The following is a 14,827-nucleotide window of genomic DNA, read 5'->3' as shown; positions in this document are numbered from 1 at the left end:
GGGTCGGACTTCAGCCGATCAGACTGCAGTGTGATTGGCTGCCGGTGCAAATTCAAATCTCCCGCCAATTTCAGAGCAAAAGGGGACGGTGTTTGAGGGAAAGTTTCTTACATTTCATTTAAGTCACAAAAATATAATGAATTTCACCATTTAAGTAATGGATGTAAAAATTTATTTTCCTGAATGAGCTGAATCTGAACGTATGCAGCATATTTGCTCAATTGCTTCCCCTGCTGTCGGGATTCAGTCCTGCGGGAGACGGAGAACAGGGTTGGGAGCAATATTAATTTTACTGCATTCACAAAGGGCTTTGCGAAAACAAAGCCGATGGTGCATTTAAAATGATCACGGGAATCTACCGTAATCTCCACATTGAACTCCCAATATATTACCCCATATATCAACAAATGCTTTAACCAAAATGAAATAATTAAATTTTCCATCGACTCATGCTGCCGGGTCACTGCTCCCTCTATGAGGCGGTGGGTGGCTCTGAGAAGAGCCTTTGTGTTGTGCTCGGGAGAAAGGGCAGAGTTCTTCAGCCGCCGAAGCCATAGAGAGTGCGGCCCTGGCGTTTCAGAGCGTACACCACATCCATGGCAGTCACCGTCTTGCGCTTGGCGTGCTCGGTGTAGGTGACCGCGTCCCTGATCACATTCTCCAGGAAAACCTTCAGCACCCCGCGGGTCTCCTCGTAGATCAGCCCCGAGATGCGCTTGACGCCGCCACGCCGAGCCAGGCGCCGGATGGCTGGTTTGGTGATGCCCTGGATGTTATCACGGAGCACTTTACGGTGCCGCTTGGCCCCGCCTTTGCCCAGTCCTTTGCCTCCTTTCCCTCTGCCAGACATGATGCTGCTTCACTCAAGTCGCTACTCAATGACACACCGACTGCTGCTGTCTCCTTTTATACACAGCTCCCCGGTCTGCCCGAGAAAGGCGGAGAGCGAGAGCGAGAGAGAGAGAGAGAGGGAGGCGGGGAGGGGAGGAGATAGTCAGAGAGACAGACAGAGCAGAGAGCGGCCTCTCATTTCCCGGCTCCGCCCCCACTTTTCAACAACCGCTAATTTCCAACGGTTTGTCGACAAAAGAAACGAAACACAGCGCTGGGGACATTTTTAATCGCGCCGGTTCCACATTGAAGATCAGTCAGTTGTATCACCGAATAAGTTTATTAACAACTTGTTTCGTCTCCTGCCAGTCCATCCCCAGAGGCTGTTCCCTTTCCCCACACCGCTCCACCCAGACGGTTCAGCAGTTTAGTCAGATTCACCTGTATGAATTGGGGAACCTCCTGTGTTGGGCTTTGGGCTGTGAGGCGGGGTATCTCCGCCAGTGTTACCGTCCCACAGACGCTCTCTGCCGGCATCTGTGAGAAGGACTGTGGATCACAGAGCTCCCCCTGTGCGCCTTTTGGAAGAAGAAACGTGAGCACGTCTCATCCTGCTCCACCAAGCGCACCCCGGATCTGAAGATAATCTTGGAGGATTCGGAGGCGTGGAGCTGGGCTTGCCGGCTCTTCACCTCACGGAGCTCCTCCCTCACATCCACCCCCCTCGACTGCAGTAGGAGGAGTTGCTGCAAGTCTGTCTGGAGTTGACACAGCTCCCTCTGTCTGTCTTGCTTTCTGGACCCCCCCTGCAGATGAAGAACCTCTTGATGTTCTCCTTTGTCACTTCACACCAGTGCACAGGAGAGTCAAAGAGGGGTTTAACGGTTCTCCAACCTGCGTAGTCCCTCTTTAGTTCCTCAATGCTCTCTGGGGTCAGCAGCTTCACATTCAACTTCCACGTCCCCCTGCCTGCCTTCTGGTCCTCCTGTAGGTGACAGGAGGCCCGAAGGAGATGATGGTCAGAGAAGAACACCTGCGTGACGTCGGTGGATCTGACCATGATTGGCTCCGACACGAACAGGAAGTCAATCCGGGACCAGGCTGAGCCGTCCGACCTCGACCAGGTGTGTTGCGGCTGTGCTCTGCCTGCAGAGGTGCTGAAGGCATCGCGCAACTTGGCATCCTTTTCCATCAGGAGTCTGGAGGTGCTGTCCAGTCTGTTGTCGGCACTGCCGGATCGTCCAGCCACATTGATGGTGCAGTTGAAGTCACCAGCCAGAACGACCGGCTGGGACATCACCAGCAGCGGTGGGAGCTGCTGGAGGACGGCCAGCCACTCACTCCGCATGGGCGAGGCATACACGTTAATTGACCGGAGCGGAGTGTTCCGGTACATCACATCTGCCACAAGGAGCCGCCCCCCCCCCCCCCACCACCTCTCTGACGACAGTGATTGAGAAGTTGCCCCCCCCCCACATCAGAATCCCCAGGCCGGAAGCGCGACAATCATTGCCCCCCGACCATACTGACAGTCCGTGGGTCCACCATCGCAACCACCTCCGATAGTTGCGGAGGTGTGGCAGCCCACACTCTTGTAGGAAAGTCACATCCTCCTTGACCTTGCCGAGGTACTGCAAGGCATTAACACATCGCGCAGTGCGCTTCACACTGCACATGTTTAGAGATGCCAGTTTTATCTCCATGGCTCTTTTGGAGTTCAGTTCCCGTTACACAGTCCCTTTTCATTTGTCCTGGGCCCTCATGCCCACAGCTTTAGTGAACTGCCTCACCGATTCCGGGCTCAGGAGGGGCCTCCCCCTGGGTGTGGGGCCACTAGTGGCAAGGCTGATGGTGTCGCTGGGGGTGGATCTGACTGTGCCCCTTTTCCTTTCCCTGGTGATTCAGTTTCTTCCCTCTCCTGGTGCTGGGTTGCATCAGATGTGGTGCTGCTGCCGGTCTCCCGGAGCTGGGGGGAGGCGACACACAGGGTTGTTCCCTCGCTTCTTCCTTTCTGTTGGTTCTCTTCCACGTTCTCTCCTCCATTTTGCCGCTTCCTCTGCCTCCGTCATTGGCTTCTGCTGCTGCTTTCATCCTCTGACAAGGAGAGGTTGCTGGTGTCCACCTGTTGTATTACTCTTTTCTTGCCGGTGCCCTTGTTTTCTGTGGCCCATTGTCTCTTGGGTGGTGTCTTTTGCGCCTTCTTCCTCTTCATAGTCTGCCATTCCCTTTCCTGTCCCTCCCCCACTCCCTCTTCCATTGACTCCTCCTCTTCGGGAGGGGGCTGGGAGTTCGTGGCGGGGGGTTGGGAACTCGAGGCGGTCGGGCTGTCCTCACCCTCCCTGGTCTCGGTCTCTTCTGGGGCCACCGTGCTGGTGGGGGGTGTGTCAGTGTTCCTCGGGGTGTCGTTGGTGCTGGCACCCCCTCTTATTGCCTGTGCGTAGGTACAGACCCGTTTTGGGCAGTCCTTGTAGAGGTGGCCTGCTTCCCCGCACAGGTTGCAACATTTGCTCTCCTGACAGTCTTTTGTCTGGTGACCTTCCTGCTTGCAGTTCTTGCAGATGACTGCGCTGCACTGGGCCGCCACGTGTCCGGGTCTGTTGCAGTTGCGTCACACCTTGGGTTGTCCTGTGTACACCACATATCCACGGTTCCCTCCAATGGCAAATGCTGGGGGGGGGGGGGGGGGGTGGATGATGGATCCATTTGCGTCGACTCTCAACTTAACCTTCACCCGGCGCTTGCTGGTCCAGATCCCAAATAGGTCCTTGATGTCGACGCAACTTCCCACTCCATCAACGTACCGAGCCAGGAAGGTGAGGACATCCACCACGGGCACATGTGGGTTAAACGTTCCTTCTGGGTGGGGAGGGTGAAGAGAGGCTGCACCTTCAGCAGTGACAGCGGAGCTTCATTCCCCTTCTCCTGAAAGTCCTCCAGCAGCTTCTGCCATCCCACCAGGTACTTGAAGGTAACGTCGAAATACCCGTTACCCGTGAAGTCCTGGAGGCAGTAGATGTCCTTCGCTTTGAACGCACGTATCCAGCAGGACCTTCCTGATGAAGAGGTCCCTTGTGAAAGGGTTCCCATCGTTGAGGTCCTTCACCATCACCCTGATGGTATTGTGGATCCCTCCTCCCGAAGTGCTCATCGCTGCCGCCATCCTGATTTGGTGGCTGAACAGAGGACGGCTCAGTAACATCCTCGCAGATGGACATATCAAGGATCTGCAGATCCTTCTATGTCAGTCTGTACGACACGAAGGCCACAGACAGCACAGCCTCCCAGAACTTCCTGTCCTCTATCACGAAGGTCTTACAGGACAGCAAGTGGGAGAGTCTGGACCAACCACTGACCCTGGAGGAGCTGACTGGCTCCATCCATTCCTTTGAGTCGAGTAAAACTCCCGGAAGCGACGGCTTACCGGCGGAGTTGTACTCGGCTCTGTGGGACTGGATGGGCCCCGACCTGCTGGAAGTGTACTACTCTATGCTTTGAGCTGGCAGCATGTCAGAGTCCACGAGGAAGAGCACCATTACCCTCATCTACAAGGAGAAGGGGGAGAGGGAGGACATCAGGAATTGGAGACCCATCTCACTGTTGAATGTGGATTATAAGATCCTGTCCAAGGCCATTGCCAACAGGGTCATCTGCTCTGGGACAGGTGGTCCACCTGGACCAAACCTGCACTGTACCTGGCAGGAAGATCTTTGACAGCCTCATGCTGCTCAGAGATATGATCTCCTACGACAGAGGGGTGGACACCTGCCTGGTCAGCTTGGACCAGGAGGAGACCTTCGAGAGGATATCATACACGTCCATGTTGGACGTGCTCTCCAAAATGAGCTTTGGGGAGGGAATCAGGAATTGGATCCAACTGCTCTACACAGACATCCATAACACAGTCCAAATCAATGGGTGGGAAACAGACAGCTTCCTCATCAAGTCTGTAGTCAGGCAGGGCTGCCCTCTCTCCCCTGTCTTGTTTCTGTGCTGTATAGAACCCTTTGCCGAATCCATCAGGAAGGACGAGAGCATCAGAGGGGTGACGTTGCCAGGCAGCGGGGGCACCCAGGTGAAAACCTCCCTGTACATGGACGACGTCACCATCTTCTGCTCAGACCCGAGGTCAGTTGGCAGATTGATCAGCATCTGCGACCAGTTTGAGTTGGCATCAGGGGACAGAGTCAACCACGCGAAGAATGAGGCCATGCTCTTCGGCAAGTGGCCCGACCGATCCAACGTCCCCTTCACCATCAGGCCTGACTATCTGAAGGTGCTGGGGATCTGGTTCGGAGGGGCCGGGGCGTGCAACAAAAATTGGCGGGAGTGGATTGGGAAGGTGAAGCAGAAACTGGGACTGTGGGAACGGCGCTCCCTATCGATAACTGGTCATCAGGTGTGAGGTGCTCTCAGGGCTGCTGTACTTGGCGCAGGTGTAGCCTGTTCCTCGCTCCTCCAGCTTGGAAATCACCCGTGCCATTTTCTGGTTCGTCTGGGGATCCAAGCTGGAGCGGGTCCGATGGGTCACCATGCACAAGTCCCTGGACAATGGGGGTAAAGGTGTCCCCAATGTCGCCCTCATGCTGATGACCACCTTCATCTGTGGCTGCATCAGGCTCTGCGTGGAACCCAAGTACATGGGCACCAAGTGTCACTACGTACCGAGGTTCTACCTGGCCTGGCTGTTGCGAAGGATGGGCCTGGCCCCATGGCCACAGAGTGTCCCAGTCAGCTGGACATTGCCGCACTACCTGTCCTTCATGGAAAAGTTCTTCTAGACCAACCCCTTGGACTATAAGTCAATCAGGAAGTGGTCAGCACAGAACATCCTGCAGACACTGCAGGAGAAGGACTCAATGGACACCGTGGGGTGGTTCCCTGAGCAGAGTGTCCAGACCATCTGGCAGAATGTCTCATTGCCAGAACTCACCAACAAGCACCAAGATCTCGCTTGGCTGGCGGTGAGAGGGGCCCTCCCAGTAAGATCCGTCCTGCATGGTTGGGCCATCACCCCCAGCGTGCGCTGCCCCCGGGAGGACTGTGCTGGGGACGAGATGGTCGCCCACCTCTTTGCGGGCTGTGGGTTTGCGAGGAGGGTGTGGCGAAAGATGCAGGGGTCCTTGACACGTTTCATCCCCAGCAGCAGCGTAACAGAGGATTCTCTGATCTACGGGCTGTTTCCGGGGACACACACAGAGACGGACATCAACTGCTACTGGAAAGTCATCAACTCAGTGAAAGACACCCTTTGGTCTGCCCGAAAATTGTTGAGCTCCCAGCACTGTGAGATGTCCGTAGGGGAACGCTGCCGGCTGGCACATTCCAGGATGCAGGAGCATGTGCTGAGGGACGTACTGAAGCTGGGTGCAGCCAACCCGAGGGCTCGATGGGGAAGGACAAGAGTTTAGGGTTCTTCTGCCACAGGAGGAGGGGCGGGGTCAGGCGAGGAAGCCGCTCAAATGTTGCGAATATGGGATTGGGGTATCACCCCAGGGAGCCACACGTGTGGCATCGGTGCTGTGTTTTTTTATATATAAAAAGGTAACACTAAGAATTGAACTGTACACGAATGTAAAGGTTTGAACAGTTTTATTATTGTATATAGTTTCTTTTATTGTGAATAAAGTTTATTTTGTATTAAAAAAAATCTGTGAGAAGGAAACGGCCTTGAACACATCCGCAGTCCAGGGTGACGTTCGGCCCGGAAATCCAATTCTGTTTTACTTCAGACACTGGGGACAGGACGGGGGCACCGAATGTCCGCGAGGTACCGGGGATCCTGGGTTTTACGGAAGTGTTTTCCCCCTGATATCCGAGCCCGCTCTCGGGACAGGAATCTCATGATTCGGGATCAGCTCTTTCCCGAGAGATGTGGGTGGCTCTGAGAAGAGCCGTTGGGTTCAGGTCTTCACAAGTTGCGCTTTTAAATTCACTTCTTTTTGCCCGCTGCCTTCTTGGGTTTCGCTGCTTTCGGTTTGTTTTTTGCCGATTTCTTGACCACCTTCGCCTTTGGGGCTGCAACCTTCCTCGGGTTCTTGGCTTTCTTCAGCCCCGCCTTCTTGGCCGCTGGTTTCTTGGCCCCTTGTTTCTTGTTGGGAGATTGCTTGGCCCCAACTTTCCGGGCGACAGATTTTTTAGCCGCCGTCTTTTTGATTGCTGGTTTCTTCTTCACTACTTTCTTGGCGGCTGGTTTCTTTGCTTTATTCGCCAATTTCAATGAACTTTTCTCCTTAGCGGCCTTGAAGGTGTCGGAGAAGCCCACGCCCCTGGTCTGAAGCAGGGAGCCTTTTTTCCACTTTCCGCTTGATGCTGAACCTGATCTGGGCGCTGCGCTTCGCTACATTGACGCCGCTGGCGGCCAGAGCTTTCTTGATGGCGATCGCAGACATACCCCTCTTATCGGGACAACCTGCCACGATCTTGTCGATCTGTTTCCCCAGCGTGGGACCGGCTGCCTTGTTCCGGGCGCCCACCTTCGTCTTCTTCTTGGGAGCCTTGGTTTGGGCGGCGGTCGCGGCTGGAGGAGCCGCTTCAGCGGCTGCGGTCTCCATAATGTCGGCGACTCTGCACAAACTCTCTCTGACACTCGGAACCGAGTGAGAAATGAAGCGGTAGGCGGCAGCACAGAGCAACTTAAAGGCAGCGAGCGGACGGGGCGGAGACATCCTGCTGTCAGCTCCCGACCGCTCCGCCTTTCTGTGTTTCTCTCTCCTCAAAAACTCTCCGATTCCAATTAAAATTGGACACCCCGGAGACCCAGACTGGTCCCGGTCAGTGTCTGAGGCCGGAACGTTTGCTGCAAAGGAAGTTGGAGGCAGCGCTTTCCATTTAAACCCGTTTTATTGCTGCACTGAGCGCGTTCTCTTACCGATAACTGACATGTTCGCTGCTTTTCGACGGAAATATTGAAACCGACTAAAACTTTGCGGCTAATTCCCACTTCAGGACCGGGCTGGAGTGCGGGGCCGTCCCGTGACAGGGAAATCTTTCCATTTTCCACAGGAGGGACTGGCAAATCCGGCGATGTGATCGGACCCACAAACACAGTGACACCAGTCTAAGGCGCCCGCCCCTTAAACACACTCTCTCTCTAACACAATGTTCACATCTACACCTTCACAGCACAAACTGTGGGCCCGATGCACAGTTCCCAGGACAGGTTTTCCTCTCCGCTGCACCTGTGCTGCGGAGTCTCGGGGATAACATGTAGTTTCCCAGCTCAGTAACTTAAACCCTTCGAGTCCGGCGCTCCTCACGGTCTCTGATATCGGATTGGTGTTGGCCTCATCTCTTCCTTACGGGGGCTGCACTTTCTGTTTAGCCAGGAGACCAACACCGTTCACAGATCAACAGCCCCCTATATCATTGAGCAAAAGGTCGTCACTTCTCTGTTCAATTCCCGGAGCAAAAAAAGCGGCAACATTCTGAAAATAAAATTTAAAAGAGAATGCGAAGAAATCTGGTAAAAATGGAAAGTGCCGGAAACACTCAGCAGGTGAGGCAGTACCTTACATGTTCATAGAGTTTTACACCACGGAAACGGCCCTTGGCCCGCCATGCTAACCACCAAATCCCCAGCTGGACCAATCTGGTTCATCGCCACTTGGTCCGGACCCTTCAATGCCTTGAAGCCTCAACTGCTCACCCAGAGCCTTGCTACACATGTCGTGGCAGTGCCTGAATCCACCAGTTTCTCAGGCAGATGTGTTCATGTGTTTAATCTTGTAATCACCCTTTGGGTGAAACAAATCTCAGTTCCGGAAGATAATCTTTTTCCTCCTCACCTTGAAGCGATGTCATAGAACCATAGAATAGTTCTGCACAATACAGGCCCTTCAGCCCACAATGTTGTGCCGGCTTTAAACCTCGCCTAAGACGATCTAAGCCCTTCCTCCTACTATTTTAAATTCCTCCATATGTTTATTTAGCAATCTCTTGAATGTAACAAATATACCTGCCTCCACCACCACCCCGGGCAGCGCATTCCATGCCCCAACCACTCTCTGGGTAAAAAAACACCTTCCTGTGATATCTCCCTTGAGCTTCCCACCCATTACTTTAAAGCCATGTCCTCTTGTATTGAGCATTGGTGCCCTGGGAGAGGGGTGTTGGCTGTCCACTCTATCTATTCCTCTCAATATTTTGTACACCTCTATCATGTCTCCTCTCATCCTCCTTCTCTGCAAAGAGTAAAGCTCTAGCTCCCTTAGTCTCACCTCATAATGACTTTGCACCTTATTGCACTGCACTTTCTCTGTAGCTGTAACATTTACTCTGTAAAGTTATTGTTTTACTTGTCCTACATCAATGCACTCTGTACTAACTCAATGTAACTGCACTGTAATGAATTGTCCTGTATGATCGCTGAGCAAGACAAGATTTTCACTGGACCTCGGTACAAGTGACAATAATAAACCAATACCATAACAATACCAATCATAATGCATGCTCTCTAAACCAGGCAGCATTCTGGTAAATCTCCTCTGCACCCTTTCCAACGCTTCCACATCTTTCCTATAATGAGGCGACCAGACCTGGACACAGTACTCCAAGTGTGGTCCAACCAGAGTTTTGTAGAGCTGCATCATTACTTCACGGCTCTTAAACTCGATCCCACGACTTATGAAAGGTAACATCCCATAAACTTTCTTATCTACCCTATCCACCTGTGAGGCAACTTTCAGGGATCTGTGAATATGGTCCCCCAAATCCCTCTCCTCCTCCATACTCCCCAGTATCCTGCCATTAACTTTGGAGTTTGTCCTTCGAAAGTGTACCACCTCACACTTCTCCAGATTGAACTCCATCTGCCACTTGTCAGCCCAGCTCTGCATCCTATCAATGTCCCTCTGTAATCTCTGATAGTCCTCTACACTATCTACAACACCACAACCGTTGTGCTGTCTGCAAACTCACTAACCCACCCTTCTACCCCCTCATCCAAGTCATTAATAAAAATCACGAGAAGCAAGAGGCCCCAAACTGATCCTTGTTGGACACTGCTAGTCACAGCCCTCCAATCTGAATGCAATCCCTCCACCACAACACTCTGCTTCGTACAGGCAAGCCAATTCTGAGTCCAAACGGCCAGGCTTCCCTGGATCCCATGCTGTCTGACCTTCTGAAGAAGCCAACAATGCGGAACCTTGTCAAATGCCTTACGAAAATCCATGTCCAGCATATCTACTACACTATCCTCATCAATCTTCCTGGTCACCTCTTCAAAGAACACTATCAGGTTGTGAGACATGGTCTGCCGTTCACAAAGCTATGCTGGCTGTCCCTGATCAGACCATGATTCTCGAAATGCCCGTAGATCCTAAGAATCTTTTCCGACAGCTTGCCCACCACAGACATAAGGCTCACTGGTCTATAATTCCCTGGAATATCTCTACTAACTTTTTTGAATAAGAGGACAACATTTGCCACCCTCCGATCCTCCGGTACCATTCCCGTGGACAACGAGGACTCAAAGATCCTAATCAACGGTTCAGAAATCTCCTCCCTCGCCTCACCAAGCAGCCTGGGGAATATTCCGTCAGGCCCCGGGGACTTATCTGTCCTAATATTTGTCTAACAGCTCCAACACAGCCTCTCTCGTGTGTAAATGTTTCTCACTAACCACGGTACCTGGGCCCTCAGCATCTTGCACACATTGGATACCTCCCACCACCCCACCCCCCCCCACCACCCCCCACACTATCCAGAGCCTCCTCCGTCCCAAGCACAACAGCCCACCCTATCCAGGCGCTCCTCCTATCAGCATCCCTGTGCATCTCCACTGCACCCTCTCCAGTGCATTCACGTCTCCCTATTGTGTGGTGACCACATCTTGATTTTCTACCATGAGCCCTCAGGCTAACGTTGCATTGAACCCGCACTCACTTTATAACCACATTGTGTTTTTTTAAATTCCAGCAGAAATATTTAATATTTATTCACAGAATTGATTTCTAGCTTTATGTCGGGCACTAATATTCCTCTTCTTATTTATTTTGCACATTCTTCGCTGGTATTTTGTCATCAAACTTCTATCCGTGCTGGTTTCTCCGCCGCTTCCCCAGCTGCAGATGTGGCCCCGAAATGTCCCCGTGCAGCCCCGGTGCCGCTGACAAGCGGCTCCTCTGATTGACAGCTCGCTCCACCCCGCCTCCCGGGCTGCCGCCGCCACGTCACGTGACAGGCAGCGAACCGCCGAGCCGTGTTGCGCGTTGACGTCACGGACGTCGTTTCCCCAGCAACGGGCCGGTGTTGGGCTCGGGGGTGGGGCCCGTGTGCTCGGTGCCCGGTGCCCGGTGCCCGGAGGGGTGGGGGGGCCGCACTGAAGGGAGAGCGGGTGGGGAAGGAGGCGGACGGGTCGCCGCCTTCAGTAGCGGGGCAAAGAAGGGAAGAGCAGCGAGGGGCCGGGAGCCGGGGGCGGCCGGGGGGCGGACACTGGGGAGGCCGCAGCGGGCCTGTGGTTCCAGTGTTGCCTCTGTCCCCGCGGGGCGGCCTGAGGATGCAGGGCCCGGGGGTTGATCCCCCCTGGGATCAGATCCCATGGGCTGGGAAGGGGAAGCATTGAGCCGGCTGAAGCTGCGCTGAAAGGGCCGCTGCAGAGAAACTGCTCCCTCCAGTCAGCGCCTCTGACACCAGCCGACAGGGGCTCCCGGGGGCAAACCAGGGCAGCAGCTGCGGGGAGAGAAGCAGAGGTTCAGCCCTGTGTCTCAGCTCTGGTTCTGTCTCCACAGACGCTGCCCGAGCTGCTGAGGGTTCCCAGCAGGGGCTGCCTCTGTCTCGGGCTTCCCGCATCTGCAGGGTTTTGTTAACCTCCCAGCTAAAAAATAATTAGGGTACTGAGGTCAAGGACTGAACTGAAGCGGGGCTGGTCTGTACCTGCTGGGGTTTAGAGGAATGAGAGGTGATGCCATCGGCTCCTCCTGTGGTTTGCAGGGTGATGTGGAGAGATGGAGGAGGCGGCGACTGTATTAGACGGGCTGCCGTTCCCATGTGGATCTGTGACCTGACTGGTGGAGTCTGTGGGACTGACTGCTCCTCCACTGTAGGCATCGGCCTCTTCCCTTCCTGCCTGCTAGCCAGTGAGTGGTAAGTGTCTCTGTTCCTCTAATTACCTAACAGATCCTGGGATCCTCTGACATCTCCCCTCTCCTGCATCTGTGGCCCCTTTTGTATCCTTATATCCCTTCCATTTCAGACAGGAGGCCTGTGACCAGTGGTGTACCGCTGGGACCGGTGCTGATCCTCTGTTGTTTGGCATATACATTAATGGTTTGGATGATAAAATTAATAAGTTGACAGATGACTCCAAAACACCAATTTTCAGATAAACTTGGAAATGACAGATGGAATTTAGTTTAGACAAGTGCAAAGTGTTGCATTTTGTCAAGGTAAACCAGGGCAGGACCATGGCAAGGGCCTGGAGATTGGTGCAGGACAGAGAGCCCTCCGTGCATGGGTCTCTGAAAGTGGTGACACAGGCAGTCCGGGTGGTGAAGGAGATGTTGGGTATGCTTGCCTTCAGGATATCATGTTCCAACATGTTGGTGAGATTTCACCTGGAGGACTGTGTGTAGGTCTGGTCACCCAGCCACACGAAGGTTGCCATTCAGCTGGAGAGGGTGCGGGAAGGACTCACTGGGTTGTGACTGGGACTGGAGGGCTGGAGTTACAGGGAGAGACTGGAGAAGCTAGGGCTGCTTTTCCTGGAGTGTCGGAAGTTGAGGGGTGACCTTATGGAGGTGTATAAAATCAAAGGGGGCACAGATAAAGTGGATGCTCTCAGTCCTTTTCCCAGAGTCAGGGAGTCTATAACCAGTTGACATAGATTCAAGGTGGGGAGGTGGGGGAAGATTTAAAAGAGACACAAGGGGCAACTTTTCCACACAGGATGGTGGGTCTGTGAAACGAGCAGTCAGAAGGAACTGTAGAGGCAGGTATAAGGACAACATTTAAAAGACATTTGGACAGGGATATGGATGGGAAAGTTAGAGGGATATGGGCCAACTGTGGGCAAATGGGACCAGATTAGGTGGGGAACTTACTCAGCATGGATGAGTTGGACTGCAGGGTCTGGTTCTGTGTGGTAGAAATCGATGACTCTGTGACTCTACTTTGGGAAGTTAAACCAGGGCAAGAGGTCCCCAGTGAATGGCAGGGTCCTGGGGAATGTTGCTGAACAGAGAGAACTTGTGTGTTCCTGCCTCCATCATGTTCTCTGGCAGCTCATTACAGCTACCAGCTATTCCTTTGGTAAAATAGTCACTCCTTAGATCCCCTTTAAACCTCCTCCCTGTCCATAAACCTATGCCCTCTGGCTTTAGGCAGCCCTAATGTGGGAAGCAAACTGTGCTTTCCATCTGTGCCTCTCATAATTTTATATCCCTCCCTCAGCCTCCTTCAATCCAGGGAGAAAAGCCCCAGCCTCTCCTGTCTCTCCTTTTAACACAAGTCCTCCAATCCCGTAACATCCTTATGAATCTCCTGGTATCATCATCCTTATGAACCCCAGCAAATGTATTCATACCCTTCCTGTAGTGTGGCACTTTTCCAGCTGTGGCCCAGCTAGTCTTTCATAAAGTCCTTCCAAGTCTTCTGTTGTGTACCACAGCTGATGGAGGCAGGTATCCCATCGGCATTCTCCACTCTATCTCCCTGTTTCTGCCACCGTCAGGGGTCTCTGTACTTGTACATCACGGGCCTTTTATTCCTCAACACTCCCTCAGGCCCCACCGTTCATGGGGTGTCCTCCCCACATTTAACTCTCCACAATGCATCACCTCACAGTTCTCAGGATTAACTTCCATCTGGCATTGCCCTGCCCAATTTCCCAGCTGATCCATATCGTTCTGTAGTCCCAGACTGTCCTCCTCACCAGCAACACCAATTCTGTGTCATCTGTAGACTTGTAAATCACACCCTCCTACTCACATCTAAATTGTTCTTCTAGATGACAAACAGCAGGGCCCCAGCACTGATCCCTGTGGTACACCACTGGTCACAGGCTTCCAATCACAAAAGCCACCCTCCACCGCCACCCTCTGTCTCCTGTTACTGAACCAGTTTTGGATCCTGTGGCTCTAACGTTTTGGATCAACATTCCATGTGGGACCTTGTCAAAGGCCTTACTGAAGTCCGTGTAAACCATATCACCGACACTGTCCTCATCAATATATGTAGTTACCTCTTCAACAAACTGGATGAAATAAGTCAGAAGTGATCTCCCGCTGACCAATCCATGCTGGATATCTTTGATCAATCCCTGCCTTTGCAAGTGCAGATTATTCCTGTCCCTCAGAATATTTTCCAGTAATTTTCCTTCCAATGACATTTAACTCACTGGCCTGTAATTTCCTGACTTATTCCTTGTAATTTTTTTGAACAAGAGATTCCCCTTTTGCTGTCTTCTAGTCATCTGGTGCCTCACCTGTGACCAGTGAAGATTGAAATATCTGTCAGGGCCCCAACAATCTCCTCTGTTGTCTCCCACAGCAGCCTGGGATACATCTCCTCAGGCCCTGGGGATTTATCCACCTTTATCCCTGCTGAGACATCTAATCCCTCCTTTAATAATCTTAATGTGACTGTCACTGTCCCAACTGAAACCTCCAACCACAATGTCTTTCCCGTCAGTGAACACAGATGACAACGATTCATTTCAGACCTTGCCCACCCCTTCTGGCCCCACACACAGGTTGTCACTTTGGTCCCTCACAGGCCCCACTTGTTCCCTGGTTACCCTCTTGCTCTTGATAGACTTAAAAACAAAACATTAATATACATGAAATCTCTTGAGATTTTCCCTAACCTGAGCTGCCACAAAAATTTTGTGGCTCCTCTTTGCCCTTCTGATTTCTATTTTTAAGCCCCCACCACCACACACCCACTCTCTGTACATCTGAAAGCCCTCCCCAGTCTTCAGTGCTCTTATTCTTTTATGCCTCTTATTCTTTTAATCAAACCTGCAAAACCCCTTGACATCCAGGGTTCCCAGGACCTG

At 52.7% G+C, this 14,827-nt stretch overlaps 2 protein-coding genes across 2 annotated transcripts in view; both read right to left on the bottom strand.

Moving 5' to 3' along the window:
- The window catches only part of zgc:163040 (uncharacterized protein LOC100038789 homolog), a 73,381-nt gene extending 72,464 nt beyond the window's left edge, over window positions 1–917 (bottom strand). The window contains 1 exon segment of the mRNA XM_052041854.1: window positions 504–917. Within this exon segment, the coding sequence (XP_051897814.1) occupies window positions 504–850 (347 nt within the window). The 5' untranslated portion in view covers window positions 851–917.
- Window positions 918–6,586: 5,669 nt separating this feature from the next.
- On the bottom strand, window positions 6,587–7,496 carry LOC127584884 (histone H1-like). Its single transcript, XM_052041853.1, is given in 2 exon segments — window positions 6,587–7,123; window positions 7,125–7,496. Coding segments are annotated over 2 exon segments (735 nt in total). The 3' UTR covers window positions 6,587–6,760.
- Window positions 7,497–14,827: the final 7,331 nt, after the last annotated feature.

The sequence above is a fragment of the Pristis pectinata genome, chromosome 31 (assembly GCF_009764475.1).
Source record: "Pristis pectinata isolate sPriPec2 chromosome 31, sPriPec2.1.pri, whole genome shotgun sequence".
NCBI lineage: Eukaryota > Metazoa > Chordata > Chondrichthyes > Rhinopristiformes > Pristidae > Pristis > Pristis pectinata.
Note: the sequence above shows the minus strand (reverse complement) of the source record. Positions and strands in the feature narration are given on the sequence as shown.